At 39.9% G+C, this 20163-nt stretch overlaps 5 protein-coding genes across 10 annotated transcripts; 2 read left to right on the forward strand and 3 right to left on the reverse strand.

Annotated features, from left to right (window-relative positions):
• The first annotated feature begins 1709 nt into the window (after positions 1-1709).
• LOC116916120 (uncharacterized protein DDB_G0283697) lies at positions 1710-3122 on the forward strand. 6 transcript variants are annotated; one of them, XM_032921315.2, is made up of 3 exons: positions 1710-2400; positions 2469-2543; positions 2602-3122. In XM_032921315.2, the coding sequence occupies exons 1-3, from the start codon at positions 1834-1836 to the stop codon at positions 2926-2928; spliced, it is 969 nt and encodes a 322-aa protein (XP_032777206.2). In that variant the 5' UTR covers positions 1710-1833; the 3' UTR covers positions 2929-3122. The 6 variants fall into 6 exon arrangements, with proteins under 6 accessions (XP_032777206.2, XP_032777207.2, XP_032777208.2 ...); XM_032921316.2 differs by having other exon boundaries at positions 1711-2400; positions 2608-3122; XM_032921317.2 differs by having other exon boundaries at positions 1716-2400; positions 2611-3122.
• Positions 3123-3142: 20 nt separating this feature from the next.
• Positions 3143-7783, reverse strand: LOC116916119 (WD repeat-containing protein 11). The gene is made up of 11 exons (XM_032921310.2): positions 7289-7783; positions 7103-7214; positions 6857-7034; positions 6617-6790; positions 5868-6546; positions 5511-5809; positions 5089-5442; positions 4895-5019; positions 4617-4836; positions 3424-4550; positions 3143-3355 (listed from the first exon to the last, which is right to left on the reverse strand). The coding sequence occupies exons 1-11, from the start codon at positions 7384-7386 to the stop codon at positions 3206-3208; spliced, it is 3516 nt and encodes a 1171-aa protein (XP_032777201.2). The 5' UTR covers positions 7387-7783; the 3' UTR covers positions 3143-3205.
• Positions 7784-8860: 1077 nt separating this feature from the next.
• Positions 8861-9844, forward strand: LOC116917405 (39S ribosomal protein L43, mitochondrial). Its single transcript, XM_032922859.2, has 4 exons — positions 8861-9165; positions 9231-9337; positions 9428-9630; positions 9694-9844. The coding sequence occupies exons 1-4, from the start codon at positions 9029-9031 to the stop codon at positions 9799-9801; spliced, it is 555 nt and encodes a 184-aa protein (XP_032778750.1). The 5' UTR covers positions 8861-9028; the 3' UTR covers positions 9802-9844.
• LOC116917403 (nucleolar complex protein 3 homolog) lies at positions 9837-12745 on the reverse strand. The gene is made up of 5 exons (XM_032922857.2): positions 11038-12745; positions 10754-10962; positions 10502-10683; positions 10213-10442; positions 9837-10153 (listed from the first exon to the last, which is right to left on the reverse strand). The coding sequence occupies exons 1-5, from the start codon at positions 12594-12596 to the stop codon at positions 9919-9921; spliced, it is 2415 nt and encodes an 804-aa protein (XP_032778748.1). The 5' UTR covers positions 12597-12745; the 3' UTR covers positions 9837-9918.
• Positions 12746-13907: 1162 nt separating this feature from the next.
• On the reverse strand, positions 13908-15075 carry LOC116917404 (density-regulated protein homolog). Its single transcript, XM_032922858.2, has 5 exons — positions 14916-15075; positions 14640-14821; positions 14489-14576; positions 14238-14420; positions 13908-14175 (listed from the first exon to the last, which is right to left on the reverse strand). Exons 2-5 carry the CDS (start codon positions 14811-14813, stop codon positions 13991-13993), a joined length of 630 nt encoding a protein of 209 aa, XP_032778749.1. The 5' UTR covers positions 14814-14821; positions 14916-15075; the 3' UTR covers positions 13908-13990.
• Positions 15076-20163: the final 5088 nt, after the last annotated feature.

Here is a 20163-nt window from a genome sequence, read left to right on the forward strand (position 1 = left end):
CCAATGACGAAATCGAAATCAGCGTTCAATTTCGATTATGCCGTGTGATTTTTGCATAATTTCAAGAGATGTCGTTTTTGGCCGATTTTGACAAAAGTAGGAAGGCTATACCCTTCCCACTTTTTCATTTTTGGCCAAATTTCAAATTTTGCTTAAAATACATGATTTCGATTCAGAATTGAATGCAAATCACGGAAATCAGGTTTATTTTTCTGTTTATCTTATAGTTTTTTATATAAACGTTAAAAACCATAAATTAAGTTGGTGCGCTAACAGCACTGTTTTCGTTAATTTAAAAAACGGCTAGTTTAACGAGAAAACCAATGACGAAATCGAAATCAGCGTTCAATTTCGATTATGCCGTGTGATTTTTGCATAATTTCAAGAGAGGTTGTTTTTGGCCGATTTTGACAAAAGTAGGAAGGCTATACCCTTCCCACTTTTTCATTTTTGGCCAAATTTCAAATTTTGCTTAAAATACATGATTTCGATTCAGAATTGAATGCAAATCACGGAAATCAGGTTTATTTTTCTGTTTATCTTATAGTTTTTTATATAAACGTTAAAAACCATAAATTAAGTTGGTGCGCTAACAGCACTGTTTTCGTTAATTTTTAAAACGGCTAGTTTAACGAGAAAACCAATGACGATATTGAAAAAGAGTTGACAAAAAAAAAAGTGGGTCAAACGGCGTTTCGTACAAATTTTGCTTAAAATATATGATTTTGATTCAGAATTGAACGAAAATTACGGAATTATTTTTCCATTGGTCTTATAGTTTTTGAACTAAACATAAAAAACAAAGTTGGTAGGCTAACAGCAATTTTTTTACGTTTCTTAAGAAATTGGCTAGTTTAACAAAAAAATATCATAACTTAATCGAAATCAGCGTTCAATTTTGATTATACTATGTGTGATTTTTTTTTCCTCCAAGGCTATCAGGAACTTCGTGAAATCCGGGAGCCGTAGAGGGAAATAATGTTGGGCTTAGAGGCGATGGTGCGATAAAGTCCACATTATTGGACAAGAGACTTATCTCTCTAGTTTGTATATCGTTTGTATCATGGCCGCTAGATGGCAGGGATGGCGAAAGCAAATAGCGTTAGCAAAGTTTTAACTTTTAGAATTAGCATACGAAAATTGCAAATAGCAATAATTGGAGGACTGATATTATAGTATAGCTGGGTAAAATTTCGGACGGCTGATAACATGCGGGTGAGGGGAAGAAAAATGGGACTAAATGATTGCCATATTCAGAAAATTTTCTTGCCGTTGGCACGCACCCCATCTCTTGAAGTGGTAACTGCTGCCTGTGGGCTACAAATATCACTGCTAAACTTGGATGCTGGTTAATCCGAAAGTTTTGCATTAATTGCAATATTTAGTTTTGCGTTATTGCTATTAAGCTACTTTGGTTCTACCCTTGTTCAGCTATGTACAATCAAGTCTCTATTCAACTGGATTGCATAGATTCTTTTTGCTTTTTGATTGGTGGATTTTCCTTTAGCTTCAGATTAATTTCCTTTCTTCAAGTAGATCCATATCCGTTGAATATGAACATATATTTGAAATTTAATCGCTATGTTTGCTGCCATATCTTCTTAGACCTCTTCCGCTTACCGGGATGTGGCATTACCCGCAAAGATTAGTATACCACGATTTCCTCAAATCACTGAAATACACTTGATAGTTCCAAGTCACCACTAGATATTTTGCCATGGAAGGAAAAACAGAAATCTGAATTCCTGACCAATTGTAAGTTAAAGAATCATTGCCATACGTGTGAAAGCCCACATTTCATTTCGAGTACTAGGACAGCGTAGTTCTATCAAAATGACGCAAATTAAAACTTTGGGTCTATTAATCATCATCGTTTGTGCCATACTCCATACGACCAACACATCGCCACTTGTTGAACGCGAAGACGATGTGGATGGAGAAGAGACCGACCGGGAATTCGAGGATGCATTTGAAGAAAAATACAATGAAGAAGTAGCTCGAAGTTTCCAAGAAGAAAAGGTTGATGATGCTCGTGAATTCGAAGAAGAAGTCAGAGAACTCCAGGATCAACTGTCACCATATGATAAAAGAGAAGAGGAGTCTGCCGGAGAAGTTACTGACAGAGAATTCGAAGACGCTTTTGACGAAGCAGTGAAAGAGGAAATGGTTCGCGATTTCCAAGAGGAAAACATAGAAGAAGCAGTTCGAGCTCTTCGGGAATATCAGGATCAACAGTCAACATACGATGCAAAGGAGGACGATGCTACAGGAGAAGAGACCGACCGAGAATTTGAAAATATCTTCGAGAAAGCAGTTAAGGAAGAAATGTCACGAAACTTTGAAGAAGAAAACGTTGGCGAGACCCGTAATTTTGAAGGCGAAGATGAAGTGGATTTTACAGTAAGGAGTACTTTTCTAGGCATTTTCGTAACCTTTCCCAATTACTAATTGTATTCTAGTACCAGCAGGACGAAGAGCGATCAGAGAATGAGAGACAGATAACTGCCGATTTTGATGTCACCCCACCGAAGAAAGAAAGCCAGGTAAAAAAATCCCGACCGAGATCTACACAACCTTTCCCAATTACTAATTGAATTCTAGTACCAGCAGGAAGAAGAGGGATCAGAGAATGAGAGACAGATAACTGCCGATTTAAATGTCACCCCACCGAAGAAAGAAAGCGAGGTTAAAAAATCCCGACCGAGATCTACACAACCATTGCGGCTGAGCAAGCTAATTATTAGACCCGTTTTGACTAAGCGTTGCCAAGGGGAAAAAAAATTTTCTCAAAGCCATTGCGCAAAATACCTTGCATGCGGAAAGACTATGTTCCGTGGAGCTGTTAGGACTTGTGAGTCGGGACAGCTTTTCGACGCGACTCTCCAGCAATGCAGAGACTCCTCCAAGGTTGATTGCACAATTTACTAGATATAGTAAGCTGAGACCTGATAAACTGATACCTCTCATTTTGTTATTCCGAACTGACATATCCTTTTTCTTCGAATTTCTTCTCCCTATTTCAGTTGTTTTACAACCAAAGAAATACCCAAGCTTCCGAAAACAAACCCGCTTTAAAATTTTTTTAGACCAATGGCTATAATAAACAGACGATAATAACAAGATAATTTGGTAGTACAAAAAATTATGGAATGACTCGGTCCTTGCGGAAAGTGCAAAAAATAGAACAAATGAAATTATATAAACCTCAAGAGCTTGACACAGTATCGACATCCAAGATTTTCCACTCGTCGATAAACTGTTGGCCATTAGGTCCACCATACCCTGCCCATTCCTTGGCCTCAGACTGCCAGCCAGATTCATAAAGAAGTCGAGCATACTGGCAAAAAACACCATGCTAAAAGCGAAGTAGAAAAACTTAGATTGATTAGAACCAACAAGAACCACGGTTAACGAAATACATACCATGAATTCCAATTGGGTAGCGTCGCTTGCTTGGTACAGGCCATTTTGATGGGCAGCTCGTAGCAGCAAGGCAGCAGCATCGTGCATGTGTTGATGAACCAAAAGTTCTGCTGCTCTATGCCACGCACCAACTGCGATAAGAATCAAAGTAGCCCCAAACTTTTGTCGGCAATTACTCAAATGGGAAGCCCAACGCCTCCATATCTCGGCGGCTTCGGACACTTCTACTAGTGTTCCACCACCTTTTTCTTTGTCCATTAATAGCAGCTTAGCAACGCGTGCCGAGTCTTCCCAAAGATGATTGGCTTGGAGATATCGACACGCATCGGGCACTTGTCCATTGAGAATCAGGATCTCAACTCCTTGCCATATGTGGCCAGAAGCTATCAGATGAGTGGCTACTAGCTTCAAAGTGCTATGGGCATTGCCATGACATCCTGCCGGCTGTAGTATGGCAGCAAGACACGCCAGCAAATGGTTGCTGTAAAAGTGGCCGTGTTCCGGCTCAGTGTTGAGCAATAAGGCAATTGCTTTATCTTTATCATTGAGCAAAAGATGGTCGCGGGTCAGTTGGCGTGTATGCTCGTAGGCACGCGGTTTTGATTGATAGAGTGCCGCTCTTTCTGCCGCCATTTGACGGTACGTAGAAGAATCGCAAAGCAAGTCGTAAACTGTGTCTAACGGAGTACATTCCTTTCCAGCATGGAAACGTAGATAATACGAGGCGACAGTCCACAGCTCAGCTTGAGGTTGATCGCCGCATTGCAGAGCTGCTCGAAAGCACCGTTCCGGTATTCCAGCCTCATTTGAAGGAATGTGGTCGGAGATATAATTTAAGATTAAGTCTTTGTGGGAGTTCGTGCATTCGGTTGAAGCAGAGAGATTCAACTGCAAACCAGACTTGACGGCTTGAAATGCAGATCGTGGCATTAACAAGGGGAATGAAATTCGTTCTTGTGCATCTTCCGCTAAGGATGAGCTGCATTGATTCAATGATATGTCAAAGACTCTTACGGAACCGTCAGAGCAGGCTAATAGTGGTCTGTCGGAGGCTGACCATTCTGCATCCAAAATAGAAAGATAATCTCGGAAAGGGGAATTTCTCCATTGTCCTAGCCGCTCGCTTTCTGTATGACAAAAACACATTTTTATGCAACCAATCAATGTTGGGTATTAAAGCAAATCATCATTACCTTTCACATCCCAGATATCAAGACCTTCCATATGGAGTACGAGTAGCTTCATATTATTCTTCCCGGGAGCAAACCTTAATTTACGAATAGGACTTTTAGAGTGGGGCAACGGACGGAAGTGTCGTGTTCTCCATTCCCAAATGGCGACGCCGCCCTCAGCGTCACCGAGAGCCATCCACTCGCTTTTCCAAGTCATGGAGACGATCCCATTCAATGTGTTCTGACAAACACAATTCATAAGCAAACTTCGATTTGACCGCAAAACATCTAAGAATTACCGGGGGCGACAATCGTGCGCCGTCTTTGACCACACTCCCATCGACAGTCAAGTGGTAAAGATTTCCATCTGGATCAGCGAATACAAAAAACTCCTTTACGCTCATACCCGTCAACAAGGTGACACCTATCGAAAGAAAGATTAGGAAACACTAAAACGATTTAGCCAATAGACGAGGATGGCAGGATGCTTTACTCGAATCTGAGTCTTCGGCTAGAGATTTCTTGACATGTCGCTGAAGATGGGAAGGTAGCCACTCTAGACTAGTGATAGTAGGAAAACGTTTCGGGAGCGTGCGGATAAGAGTCAAATGACGCAAATCCCACAACTCAGGTGGTGCTTCCTTAAAGACTACCATAAAGTATTGTTTTAACGGCGAAACGCGCACGAGCTCTATGGGCGATTCTTCTCCTCGGTCAGCTCGAATCGACACTACCCTTCCCGTTTGAACGTTGGTTAAAAGGATTTCGTTACGCACCCATCCACCAATTGCAGCCGGAGAAGACTGTGCGTAGCTAAGAAATTCATCCATTTGAATCCATTCGATGCCTGAAATAGAAAAAGAAACCAAAGACTGAAATACTATACAAAAACATGCTGAAATAGCACCGTTTTACCTTTAACAGCGTAGTTATGCACAGCAATTTCCTTTTTGATCAGACCAGATGATACATCACAAACTTGAATGGTTCCATTTGCGCAACCGATTGCTACTAGTGGTTGATAATATTGCCAATTTTTAACAGTGAGTGGTGGACACATTTTCATAACGAACTGATTGGAGGAGGGTGCGTAACCAGATAATGATGTCAACAACCCTGAGAGACAGAATTTGAGTGAAGGTTTGCTATCACAGTTGGTCCACAGGGGAGGCATGATTTCGGCTAGACATCCCTGTTGTTTCATAACATTTGAACTAGTAAGACAATAGTAGTAAATTAGGGGTTAATATTGAATATGACAGATGATCACACCTCAAGTCGTAGAAGTAAAGCCTTCCGTCAGAAAGCAGGAGAACTGTACGGGATTCCAAAAGAGGATGCAAAGCAGCACCAAGGATTTTGTTGTTTTTAGTTAACCTAATACTGTCTGTCTGGGATCGTTGTTCGTAATGTAACTCAACGTCTAATTCCGGTGTGTTCCACGGAGAATGGGATGGGGTCGCAGCTTCCGTTGATTGCATGATTCCTTTTCTGATTCGGCCGCTCAACGAGCCAGACTCGTGGACACAGATTAATACATCCCTTTGACGACACAGTATCAGTTGTTGCAGTGGGGAATAGCTTCGGTCCGTTGACAGCAAAACCGCGACTGTATGATGGATCCGTAGATCTACCAGAAGGATTTCCCTGGCATAGACCAAGCAAATAATGTGGCGCAAACAACGATGAAAGCTAAGCTGAAGACATTCATTAAGTGAAGTCATGCCCTGCTCTTCTGGCCGAGGAGCAGATTCGCCAACAATTATATCTCGCATCAATTTACGAAGCCGATCACGAGAGCGATCGGAAGAGCTGGTTGGGAAAGACACACTTGGAGTACCAGGTGTCGTGGCAGCTTTTGGAGACGAAATGTAGAACTTCCGACCATTGGTGGAAGGGGCTTTATATAACGAAAAATCTTCCACAAAAAGGATGCAATCAGGACATAGAACTACAGAGGAAACAGAGAGTAATTTAGTCAGATTCAATTTTCCACTTTAACACCTCAATTAATAAATTACATGCTAATCTAGTTGAATCAAATGGATCAAAGTCCATTGCTAAAATTTGTTCAGCATATGTTTTTTTCCATAATTTAGTTCCTGTGGTGACATCCCAAACCACAAATGAATATGGGGGATGGATAGCCATCAAATACTTCTCACTGTAGTCAAAATGTTGGGCCCACATTATATCTGTGGATGAAAGTGAAAGTTACAATAACATAGGGTACTAGTTATTAACATGGGAAAGAGTATTACCTTGGATGGGTCTATTCCCATCACTTAAAATGTGTAATGCCACACCAGTTATCACATCCCAAACTATTACCAGCCCTGAAGTATCAGCAGATGCAAGAAGTAAAGGATGATATGTAGGTTTCTGGATTGAAGCACCCGACATTGTGGCAACTGACATTATTTTTCCAGGCCATTTAACCTTTTTTTTGTAAACACAAGAGTAATGGGAAATTGATTCAGAATTGATTGAAAATATGAGTATCAAACCTTGACTACAGCTGTTTTATGTTTATCTAGTGTTTGAACCACTTGTAACAGGACAGTATCAACTACCACAACCGTGTGATTTGAGCCATAAGCCAGAAGACTCGTAGAACTCCTGTGGAATAAAATTTTTATTGGGCAGATGTTTCTTGTATTAACTTCACACAATAGAAAAAGATATGTACTTACCAATCTAGTGCCCCTTTATTTTTTATGCAACAGGCGGCCGTCAAGCTTCGAGGCAATATCCGAGGATAGTTTGCATCCCTCTGGCTGGTTTCTTCCATTTTTCAAAAACTATTTCACAACCCTATAGCTTGTTGTGCATAATTAATATTCCCTAATAATGTATGGGATTTTTTATTAACCAAGTAATGAATGAAAACTTATAAAACCGTGGGTATGTGACCACTTATCCCTACACACTTAAAAGAACAGAAAATGTATTGCCTAACAGCAATGACAGCAATACAGTGTCAAGAAGACTGGCAAGAACATATTTCGTCTGAAAGAGCAGACGTACATTTATGTTCTGTCTTGTTTTTTTGTTTTTTCGATGTACAATTCTTTTCAATGGCATTAACACATCAAGCTACGCTTAAAAGATTCGGAACTTGACAAACAACATTCAATAAGTTATGTTTCTTAACAAGAGGTCAAGATTTTTTCATCCTTATCAAGTCAGGCCCCCACTACTAAGGCCTATATGTAAAATTCCCAATTCTCGTTTCCTATATCCTATCTTATCAATAAATATGAATTTCTATCCTCAGTCTGCAACTCCTATTAGTTTATTTTAGATTTTCCGGTTAAAAAAATATTGGTTATCCAATAATTTTCCATACCGGTTTTAAAACCCGGTTAGCCCCGATTTTAGTCCTGTGCTTTTTTTTTGGAATTTAGTCCTGTGCCATGGTATGCCATGCCTGTGCTTTAAATTTCCGCCACAAGATGACATTTTCCCCGGAACTTTTTTGCTACCCTCCCTTTTTTTTAACTTGGCGCCATCCCCGCTGCCATTTTTCAAGATGGTGGTGAGATACCCGTTTACCCATCAAAACCGGTCCAGCCTACCTATTTTAGCAAATAGGCTACTGGATAGCCCATGGGCGACTATTTTTGGCGTCGAGAAGACCTACCCATTCGCCCAAATACCTACCCATTGGACACGGGGCCGAGCCCTACCTAGGAGGGGTCTATCGTCTATGACCAGACACCAGAGTAATTACTCTGCTATAGGGCTCGGCCCCGGTTCTCTAAAACCCGGTTTACCCGCGGTTCGTCGCCAAAAAAAGTCGCCCATGAGTGATCCGGGTAGTCTATTTGCCAAAGTGGGTAGGCTGGGCGGATTTGATGGGCAAACCGGGTATACCCACCGCCATCTTGGAAAATGGCGGCTTGCAAAGCCCCAAGTTAAATTAAAAGGGAGAGTAGCAAAAAAAAATTTTTGTGGCGGGAAATTCAAAGGGCGTCACTTGATTTCAGGTAAAACTCGGGTAATCGGGTAGGAAATCGGGGACAACCGGGTTTTGAACCCGGGTAATGGAAATGGTTTTCGAAATTGTGTTACCCACATGGTACCCGGGTAGGTAGTGGGCACAAAGTCTTAGGAACCGTTACCCACCGGATCCAATTTTTTTGCCGAGAAGACCTACCCATTCGCCCAAATACCTACCCATTGGGACACGGGGCCGAGCCCTAATTACTCTGCCATGACTCTGGAAAAAATAAACATTAATGGAAAAATGCAACACAGCAAAGCAGAATAAACAATCGTCTGCACACCGTAAAGAGGTTAAAATTTATGACCTTGCGTTTGCTTCACTTATTTTCACACAAATTTATTACAAATATATATAAATAGAGAAAGTAAGCATACCTGGAACTCTTGAAATAAGTTAGCAGATTCAGGAATCAAGGGTAATTTCAATGTCAAATTCGCATATGTTTTTACCATCGGGGTTCATTCGAACCCCGTTACAAAATGGACTTGGACGTTATATTCCACAACTTCAAAGGATTACGCTCAAATTTTGTAAAAATCATGGAGGAAGCCGTGGCGTTCGGTACATTAAGTATGCCTTACATAATTCGAAAATCAAAACTAATTACATGTTTTGTGAAATTTCAGAGACTTTATTGAATCTGATCTGATGGAGTTTGCGAAGACCAATCCTGGAACAGTTGTCTATTTGAAACCTAGAAGGCATCGCTCCCCTTGTATGGTGGCAGAATACCGTAAGGAGCACCGATTTTATCCCTTCTAGTTTCTTTGAAATATCTGTAAAGATTGTGATATGGCTATTAAACTAACTTTCATTTAAACAGTGAATGGAGAACGGGAATACTTGAGTTGCCATGAATTCAGTAGAGATGAAGTTCATAAATGGCTGAGTTACATGTGTACAAGATCAGGAATTCCTGTGATGAGATTCAGAAAATATCAACATACAGATTACCCAACAGTACAAGGAGTTTGGAATCCATTCACACACCAAGCACCTGAGATCAATATAGCAGAATTCCCTCATGTATGTACAGAATTTATTATATTATAAGTAAAAATTGGTTATTGTTTACCCATTATGTTATAGGAAGTTCTATCCAGACCTCTTGATCATGGGCCTACTGCAACTGAACAGTTGATCGAAATTTTCAAGAAAACACAGATAGAAGACCCAGCAAATAAACCACCAAACTAGAACTTTAGGCAATAGCCAAACCAATACAGTTTAGATAGAAATTGTTCAACAATCTTTATTTTCATGGCAAAGATTTAAGATCACAAATCAAAACCTGGGGAAACCAATTTGTTGTAATCAACTCTGTACGCCATTCGTAACTAAAGCCAATTGCTCTGACGCGATATCCTTTTCCCAGAGTTTCATATGGTCAGTCTGTAGGACTTTAGATATTAAAGCTTCTAGTTCTGAATTATGAAACTCTTCTGCGCACAATTTTTTCAAGTTGATAGGGGTAGATGATGGTCCGGGTACAGCAGGCTGGAAAGCCAGAAGAGAAGGATCATATTGTTTATGTAGTTCAAGTGGTGTCCTAAACGTAACCATAAGATTAGTCAAACCATATAAACGTGGCCTTCATATAGGACATACTTTCGTGTTAATTCCATCGATAAAGTTCCGTTGCCAGTTGTTGGATTTTTAAGGAGAATGTGTCGGGCATATTTGTTCACAATTGGATGATAATGCCTCACAAGTGAATGCAGTTCCCACAAAGCAGTACTGCCCGCATTACAGTGCTCGGGCTCCTCCAATTCTGCCAAGAAAGTTCCACTGCCGGAGGAGGTGTCAAGATCCAACAGCATATCCGTTTGTTTATGCGTCTGTTTGGGGAAAAAAAAGATTTCACAGAAGCTCAAATAAGAAAAAGCAAATTCCTTACCATCATCAAAATGCGGACCAAACTGAGCAGACTTATACTGCTATTATGTTGGACTTGAAGAGCCAGGGTGGCAACCCGCTTTGTGAATGCCAAAACGCGGTGGATAGAAACCTTTTTCCTTCGCTTAATTAACATGTTTTCGAGACAATCTAGCGCGATGGGCATATCGGAATTCGAAGGCCCTACATTAAGTTTTCGACAAACTAGTATTAAGGAATTTAGAAAATGAAAAAAAAGCAAAATATGGCATACCGGCAGTAATATGGAAGAGCACTTTGTACAAGTGGGAATAAAAATGAATGGGATCTATGTTGAGCGCTTCTCCTTGACCAGAAAGCATAATAAGCACTACTTGTATAGCATACAAGCACTGACGGTAATCGAGCTGGTCGTTGGCGATGAGGTTATTGAAAACTTCAACTAAATCAGTAAAAAAGTCCACGTTGATTGTATGTGCGAATCTGTGCACAAAAACAGAATGTTATCAACTAAAAAATGAAAAAAAAAATAACAAACAAATAAATATAGATGTATACTTTGCTAATCCCTGTAATACGACACCCATAAGACCAGATTTTGGAGCCATCTTCAAGATGCGGAAGTAAATGGTGAAGACCAGTTTAACCGTTTCTGTTTGATATTTACTTTTACTTCCTTTGCTATGCTCTGCTCTAGCAACGACAATTTCCTTCTCTAGTCGCTCAATCTTCTTTCTTCGACGCCTCTCGTTCTTTGACATTATAAGAAGCTTTTCTTTTCGGGTCAATGTTTTGTACCGATTAATTTCCTCTTCTCTTTCCTTGTCTAAATTAACGTCTTTGATGCGCAATGCAATAAGAATGTCTAGGCAATCAGGAGGAATCTGATGGTGTCTTTTATTTTTGATCAAGTGATTAACTTGTCGAACAGCGTGCAGGGATATCTCCCCTTTCTTGTCGTCTTTGAAGAGTTTTTTAAACGCAGAACAGACCAAAAGTCGCACTTCATCCATCTTGTGAGCCGTAAATGGAATCAAAGCGTGTACGATATTTTTAGAAAAATTGAAATGTGGCATAGCCACTAATAAATCGCTTAAGCATTTCAACGCAAAAAACGCAACTCGCTTAGTACGTTCTTCAAGATTTTTCGGATTTTTTTTCATCTCTTTCAGCGGTGCAAGTGTATCTTCTAGTTTTTTAAGAAACATTTGATAGTACTTAAGGAGACGTGCTTCATTTCCATAGACTTCTCTGGTAACTTTCTTTAGCCGTTCACCAGGCTTAGAAGTAGATTTAATTTCAAATCCTGGTGCCAAATCTTTGAAAAGTTCCACCAGACTGGCAGACACTAGTTTAAAACCAGTGATGAAAATGTCTGGAGTGAGCGTATTGTATAATTTCAATACTGCACTGATATGCTCCATTCGTTCATCCGGGTTTTCAAGAATATTGCTCGACGACGACCCAATCAGGGCTTTTAGATCTTCAAGTTTCTGTTTGCGTTGTACATACATCTCTGCCATGCTTTTGGGAGCTTCTTCTTTTTCAGCATCTTCATTTTCTTCATCTTCCTCTTCATCAGAAGTTTGGTAGTCAACCTCAACTGACTGTTCAACAATCCCCTGCTTTGTTTTAATTGGCAAAAGGTGCCTTGTTTCTTTCTTTGTCAACTCCTTGTTGAATAGTTCTTCGTTGTACTCTTCTTCAACATTATCACCCTGTTTTTCTTCTAATTTTCTTTTCTTTGGTAAATTACCACTCTGTTCTTTTTTTGATGCTTTATTCTTAAAGAAATTGACATCTTCTTCATCCATCATGTCCATCATTTCATCAGCATCAATGTCATCGTATATAACTACTTGGTTTTTCACAATTGGTTTGGTGTTATTCATTTTCTTTTTCTTACTGATACCTGGAATAGAGGTTGTAGCATTTTTATTACTATTCGGATTCAGGCGGCTGTTGTTTGGCTGGGTTCTATCCCCGGGTCGAATTTTCGTTTTGACTACAGGTTGATGTACTCTAGCACCAGCCTTATAAGTTTTCTTGTGTTTCATATGGCTGGCTCGCTTAGTTTTGCTAACCACCATCGTTTTTTTGGCACCTTTCTTTGCCATCTTAACACGTTATGGCAATAACTGGAGTGAACCTGTCCCCTAATATGAAAACAAACACAAGAAAAAGGAATTCGGAACGTAAATTTTGTCCAAGTCTAACTCAGACGGCTTTTGGAAAATCACCACGTGAAGTTTTCAGCGTAGTACTAAAACTTATCGACAGAGGACTTATAAAGGAGAGATGAAACGGACTGTATCAGAACCAGATCAGAAATTCCTCCATTTTTTAAGCGCGATTCGCAAAGATTCAGAAACTAATTGGTTTATTTCCTTTCTTGTACGAAATACTTATACGTTCAAAAGAAATATTTAATGCTTTTTTTCCTCTCCAAATTATTTTTATTGCGGCACCACGTGAAAGGCATCATTTAATAGGTACACAAAACAAACCTGTTATTCATTTCTGAAATAAAATTTTTTTCTTCTCCTAGATCGACAAAATAGACAACGAGGAGAAAAATCAGCAATCTTCAAACTCTTCATCTTCATCTTTGTATCCGCCTTCTTCATCCATTTCTGTTGGGCCATTTTCATCCTCCATACTTTCAAAATTATCTTCTTCGTCGTCTTCATAACCACCTGCTTCTTCTCTAAATTCAAATTCTTCGTTTATTTGTCCTCCCTCGTCCACAACCGAGTCATACGCCGTCTTATCGTTGGCTTTGTTGACTACTGGAACTTTGTCTTGTGTTCCTGTTGTATTGGTGCTCTGCACCTTTTCGATTGCTTTAGGTTCACTCTGTTGAAGTGCAACTTTAGACTCTATATTTGGTTTTACATAGGGCACTTTTTGTTCTTTCTCGATCACAAAGGAACCAGAAGATACAACTTGCCCTGTGGCCATTTTTCAGAACAATTTTTCACTGCTTCTTTGGCAACACTTCATACGAGATCAAATTTTTTTTCAGCCTTAAAGCCAGGACGAACTCGGTATAAGTATGCTCGTCCCAAGCTAGCGCTGTGGCAGTGACACACTGCGCAATGAGTACACCGCAACAATTTACGTTGCAGCAACGTATTTCTCAGACTTGAAAATTGCCTACAATTTTTATGATTAGAATATTTTCTCCTAAAAACGAGTTGAAGACTTTCCCCTGAGAATATCTTCAAAAAACGTATTCACTGCGAGTTTCTTTTGAATAAACAACAAAATTGAGAAGCTACGTTCAACGCCAAATGAAACTTAATTTCCGTATGAACTATGCAACTTTGGAATTAAGTAACTTCAGACAATGCATGTTTAAAAATCTTTAAACCTTTCCATGTAGTACAAGGTAGACACCGAGATAAGGCGAAGTCAACTTACCAATGTTTTTCTTAGGCGGTACAAAGAAGCCGTACCGACTATTGTATTCCCCGATGATTCACAAAAAGAATGAATTGCTTTAGAACATTTAACGTTTCACCTCTCCAAGATCATCAATTGAGTCTTCATCTATTTGAGGCCACTTCTCTGGAAGAAGATCAAACAGATCATCTTTGACATCGCCTTGAATGACAATTTCGTCGTCCCCCGTTACTGATGCACCACACGCAAACTTGGTACCGAAAAACTTTGCTGCTGTTTTCAAATCAATATCTGAAAAATTAAAACCAAGCTTGATGAAAACAAAAAAACAAAAAACATGAAAGTATGACTACCATATGACTTCAGACCAACAACACATGTTAGCCTTTTCCTGCCACGGGGAGCAACACTCAAGCTGATTTTCTTGGGCCCACCCTCCTTTTTTTTGGGTTTAGACAAACCCTTGCCACCTCGTTTTTGTCTTTTCTTATCATCCTCAGTTTCTTTTGATTCATCTCCTTCATTCTTTCCATCACCTGAGTAGATAATATGAAATGTAACCAGCTATTAATATTTCAGGCCAAAAAATATTGAATCTAAATACCTATTCTTGCCTGCTTGGCAAACTCTGATGGCAAGTTTTTCTCAAACCATGCCTTGCATTTTTCATGTTCTGCATAAAATTCACAATACTAAAACAAAGTGTGTCACTTTGTCGGTTTTAAACATTTTACAGGATGAAATTGAATTCCTACCTCAGTTGGTAGCCCACAGTTGCCACAGTATAAAACTGTTAATGGATATTCTACATCTGGTTTTGGACCAACAGGCAAGCCAGATTCAGTAACATAATACTGAGGTTTGACAGCGACACTCACTATGGGAGTCTCTGAAACCTCATCTCCGGCAGCAGCACAATCTTCAGACATTTTGGTAACTGAAAATGACATAAAAATGTATTGTAAGATTAATAACCAGGAAAAGAATGATGGCTACTAAAGCCGGATAAAATATTGCTTTTATAATTTTACCAGATTTGTCTGTCTAAATTAATAGCAACTTAGGTGGGATTGTGGGAAACGATGACACAATGTGTATGCTCAAAGCTCAATGCTCCAGGGTTCAGCAGACGACAGGATCAATGATTAAAATCGGAACGCGTCGCTAGATGGCTTTTCTTGCTACAACTCTGAACGAGGAAATAAACGAACGAATGTGTGTGTGCCCTAACGAGCGCTAGACATTCCCCCTAACTTCCTTAGGGACAAAAAAAAACTAATTATCGGCGACATTAACAGTGCCGATGACTGAACCATCTGGCGCCTAGCCATCAGCGCTTGAATCAACAAAAAAAGTTAATGGAAATGTGTTTGTCATTTAGAGTGATGATGGAAGAAAGCCTTTTTTTCCCAATGAGAAAACAGGCTCCCGCTGATGACATTTTCTTTCTAACGAGAATGTGTGGGTATCATTTCGTAACGGTGCCGCTAGCTATTGTGGTGAATTTTTTCCTGTATCTCTTTTGATGTTAAAAGAGACACGCGATTCCACAAATCTTTGCCGAGGAATTTACAAGCTGGTCTTTTAAAGAAATCGGAACCGCCACATCGTCGTCAGCATAAGAATGACGCAATGAGGGGTGAAAGTCGCCAGTATGTTTTTTTCTACGGTTTCCTCGCCTTTGAAATATACGGGGCCCCTCCTTCTCATCGTGATTTTCTCCTAAAAGGCCATGTCACACAGGCTTCCTTCCCATCCCTCATCGTTTTTGTTGTTATTTAAAAACAACTTTATTAGTTACGATTTTGACTGTTTTTTTATGCGTCCATCAACTGATTGGATTACGACGAACGGTGTCAAAAGGTTCAGTTGTGCTGACTGTATAAGATTTAATGATGGAACGAGTAAAAGAATAAAGAATGTTGTAATAAAACCACACATACACACACACACACACACACGCTATATAGACAGGCAAACAAGCGTTACCGGAGCGACGTAACGTTATGCATAAAAAAGAAAAAGGGATCGCAGGGTCACGCGATGCCCGACGACGTTATTCGAAACCAGCCCTTTCTAACCGGGGTGGGTATGTTGTGAGTTGATTAGCTTTTAACATTCCCATGTGTGTCTCTTTTTCTCGCGGAATGGCTTCCGAATCAAATATCTTTTTCTTAGGAAAAATAAAAATAAATAAAAAAAAAAGGGCGTTTCTTTAAACAAAAATTGTTTCTTTAAAAAAAAAAACCACAAAATGAGTCACACAACAGACAATGACGTCATTTGAATCTTCTTTTGTTCTCTTCAAAGTGACGTTGTTTGTTCTCCGGGACATGCAAGGGATAGGCTGTTTTTCTTCCAACCATGTCACGAAGCACGTTCCAACCCCCCGTGAATTATACGGCGCCATCAATTTGAAAACTCTTACATGGGGTCTTGTGTTGTGTTTCTATACTATCCCCTTTTTCTTTCCGATCATTTCTTTTTTTCCTGGTTCTCATGCAAATGTTTACCTTCATTAGCGGATTGAAGGCTGCAATCAACGTATAACGATGGTGGTGATTAGATCGTGAACCTTTTAACATTCCCGCATCATTTTTCGATCGTCTGATTTGCCTATCAAAAATAAGAGGTCGTGAGTGCACTGGAAACGTGCGGATTCTTTTAAAAAAGCGTGTGGGATTCCAGTTTAGTTGAAACTATAACTATATACGATGATAAAGTAAATACAACTGCAAAGAAGGTTGATAAAACTAGTTTTTTTACGTACCTTTTTTCTTTCTTCTTGCCTCCTTAGAACTGACAAGCGAGTAGACAGGCAAAGAGAGATAGTGCGGCTGGACAGCAGGCGTGCTGGAGTCAACTTTATGTCTGTGGGAATAAGGGGAAAGTTTTTTTTTTTTTTTATCAGAAAAGATGTAACGCATTCTTTGTCCCGCCACACCTGGATAACAATCAACAGTTTCTACCCAAAAAAATATATACCTTGTATGTTGTTTTGACATTTTGAACTGCTGTAGAGGGCAGCAGCAGAAAACTCCGCTCTTCCATCACGGCAAAAAAAAAAAAGGTTTTTACCCATTGCTTTTTCTGTCCCTTTTTTTTATAGGCATGCAACGTTCCCTGCGTAATCATCATATCACAATAGTAAAGTGGCTTTAGATGGATGAGATGGACCTCGGCAACTATGCACTGTGTTTACCCTCTCTGTTTAGTATATATATCTCTTATTTACTCTAAAAGGGTCTTTGAGCAAAAAAGCGGGGAGAATTAGTTATTTGATATGTCAGTCTAGTAAAACTTGTGGTGAGGAAACCAATAACAAGGGCGAGCGGAATAAACCCCTCGGCAACAACAACAACGCCCGTCTCGAATATCCTTCCATCTGCATATATGACGTCTCTCTTTTCTCCGGCCGACAGAAAACACAAAAAAAAAAAAAATCCTATTTCATTTCCTTATGTGATGGCCTACTACTAATCCATTCATGTGTCAAAAAGTCAGTTATTATTATTTCATTTCTTCGAGAGGGTGGTTGCTTCGTTCATCCACTTGAAAACTACGTAATACATTTTTCTACGAAGGGAAAAAAAAGACGTGAAGAAACATAACTTGTCAGCCGAGTTCAAGGTTGAAAACGCGTTGCTCGCTTGTTTCACGTATTTCTTACATGTCCACAGCCGAAAAGGAAGAAAAACTGGTTAAACTCCATTCCTTTCGTTTGGAAAATTAGTGTTTTATTCAAATGTTGTGAATAATGCAATTCAAGAAGCCAATAGAAAGCGTTGTGCGATGCTAATATGATGACTGTTGAACAAGTTCGCCTGCCGACAATATGTGCGCATATTAAAACGCGAAATTTTTTACGTGTGCAGATAAAAACAGAAAAACAGCGGGCCGCTTCGTTTAGTTGCAACGTTTTCGTTTATCATCGCGGCAGCTTAAAAGATAAGGAAAAGAGCCATATAAGCCCCCTGCCTTAGATAGTTCTATATTGCCTTTATTGTTTACCTTCCCCCCAATCGCAAGAGCCAAAAGTCTTGTCATTTTTACAACAGCGCAGCCATAGAGTTGTTGAGATACGCAGCCCGTCGTCAAGCTAGTATCATTAAACAAGCACGTCGGCCAAAGGTCTTCGTTTTTCCGTTATTTCACAAAAGTCTACGATCGTTGCTCAACAAGAGCGTTGCGTGTTTCTGACCAACTGGAAAAAAAAAGGAAATTTATTTTCCAACAGAGAGCTCGTGCCAAATAACTTTGAAAGACAGAACGGCCTTCTACATGTCGGCCTAGTTAATTTCAAGGGAAAAAAAGAGGAAACATTTGCCAGCAGCTAGTCGTTGACGGAGTATAAAACTGCTGGGCCTCAGAGATAAAAGCCTCCCACGCGCCTCTTGAAAATGGACGTTATGTGCCTTGTTTGGGCGTACACAACATCGGATGTAATCCATAAATTTTTGTTTTTTTTTCGAGTGCTGTTTTACCCTGTAATCAGCTTTCTTCCATTTACAGTGAAAATAAAAACAGGGAAATGTTTATGAAGCTTTTTAATTTGAAGTGTATTTATCGGTTGGTGGAATCAACGGCATTTGAAAAGAATTTTTCTTTTCTCCTATTGCTTTTAATAAAAACTTTATAAAGATAAAGAAGAAACTGAAAAAAGAAGGACTGCCTGGGGGTTTGCATTAAGAAAAATGTAAATTTACGATGGGTTCACAGACTGTGGAGGATATACACAACTTAAAGGAAGACTAGTCAGTAGCGCACATCCAACTGCGCGAGGGGCTTCCACCTTTTGCTACCTGTGTGTCAGTAGGCAAGCAATTTGCCAGACGACGATCGAGCCTTTTGTAATAAATGATTTTCTTTTTTCTTTTCGTTTCAGTGCACACATGTGTGTGTCGTCTTTTGACGGAGGGCGCGTGGAACTGTGTATAGTAACTGGAATGCTCTTGTACTAAAAGAAATTCCACGTAGGGAGAGATCTATTGATTGTGAGTCAATTCGGGCGTGGTCTCTCTATTTTTTTATATATTCAGGGTCCCTTAATGTCCTCTCTACAGTCGAAAATCATTTATACAGAAGGAGAAAATAGTCATTCATTTCAATCTACAGCTTCGCTGTATTATTCTTTCTTCCAATGGTGCCATATGCTGATGGGCACAACCCAAAAAACCGATAAATATCTCTAGGGCGCGGTCTTTTCCACCTCTGATGGAAATTATTATTTTTACAAAACCGATACGAATAAATTGAAAACTGCGGCCACTATTGAGATATACGGGAAATCAGTTCAAACCGGTCGTTATTTTCCCCGGAAGCTTGTTAGAGGCCTCCTCCTGATTTAAATGAAATGTTTCCTTAAAAAAAAAACAAAAAAAAAATTACAAACAAGTCAAACAGGTCGATAGAGAATGAAATTTCAATTGGAAATGAGTCTTCATTCAGCTCCCCAAGGCTATATAGTAACTGTCTGTTGCAATTTCGTTTGAAAAAAACAATAGGATAGACCTCCCCCCTCTCGAACAACAGGTATGTTTTTTCTTTTATCCCAACATCCGGTTGGTATACACCCAAATAAGGTTCCTTTGTTTCCGGCGGCGGCCATCTTTTTCTCTTTTTTTACAAGAAAGAAAATGCGGTTTGAGAAAAGAGTTATGGCGTTTAAAGTGGCACGGGCTCTCGTGCAACAACTCAAACATGTTTTGATGACTAACGTCTTAGCTTCAGTTCTCGATCATACGTCAGTTACGCGCGGACCATCTCCCGCAAACATTTCCCGTTCAATCGTGAGGGTGACGTCACCCCGATGGTTTTGACCGGAAACGGGTTACACCACCGCACCGCCCCCATAACACACGACTTATCTGTTTTCGACACACACATTTTCTCCTGTGATTCACCAATGAAATGTTTCCGCTTGGCTACCGTTTTGATATGCAAATTAATTGAGCGTGTCTAAATTTGGCAACGGGGACAGGCGGACGCAAAAATTTCCATTATTGTATGTGTGGGTAATGGCAGTACTTTTGATAGTAAATAGTGAAAATAAGCTCGTGTGTATAATTATCAGGAGGAGCCACAGTCTCCCTATAAGCGTGAGCATACGCCATCAACCGGTGGGTATTCCAAGAGAGAGGCCATCACGCAGTTCATTAGCTATTAAAGCATTTGTTGTCATCTATTCCCTCCCACCGGTTGGGGGGCCAGTGCAAAAAGGAAAACCGGTAGCCTAAACAAAAAAACAAAACAACAGAAATCCAATGACTTTGATGGCCG

The sequence above is a fragment of the Daphnia magna genome, linkage group LG2, assembly GCF_020631705.1.
Source record: "Daphnia magna isolate NIES linkage group LG2, ASM2063170v1.1, whole genome shotgun sequence".
NCBI classification, from domain to species: Eukaryota; Metazoa; Arthropoda; class Branchiopoda; order Diplostraca; family Daphniidae; genus Daphnia; species Daphnia magna.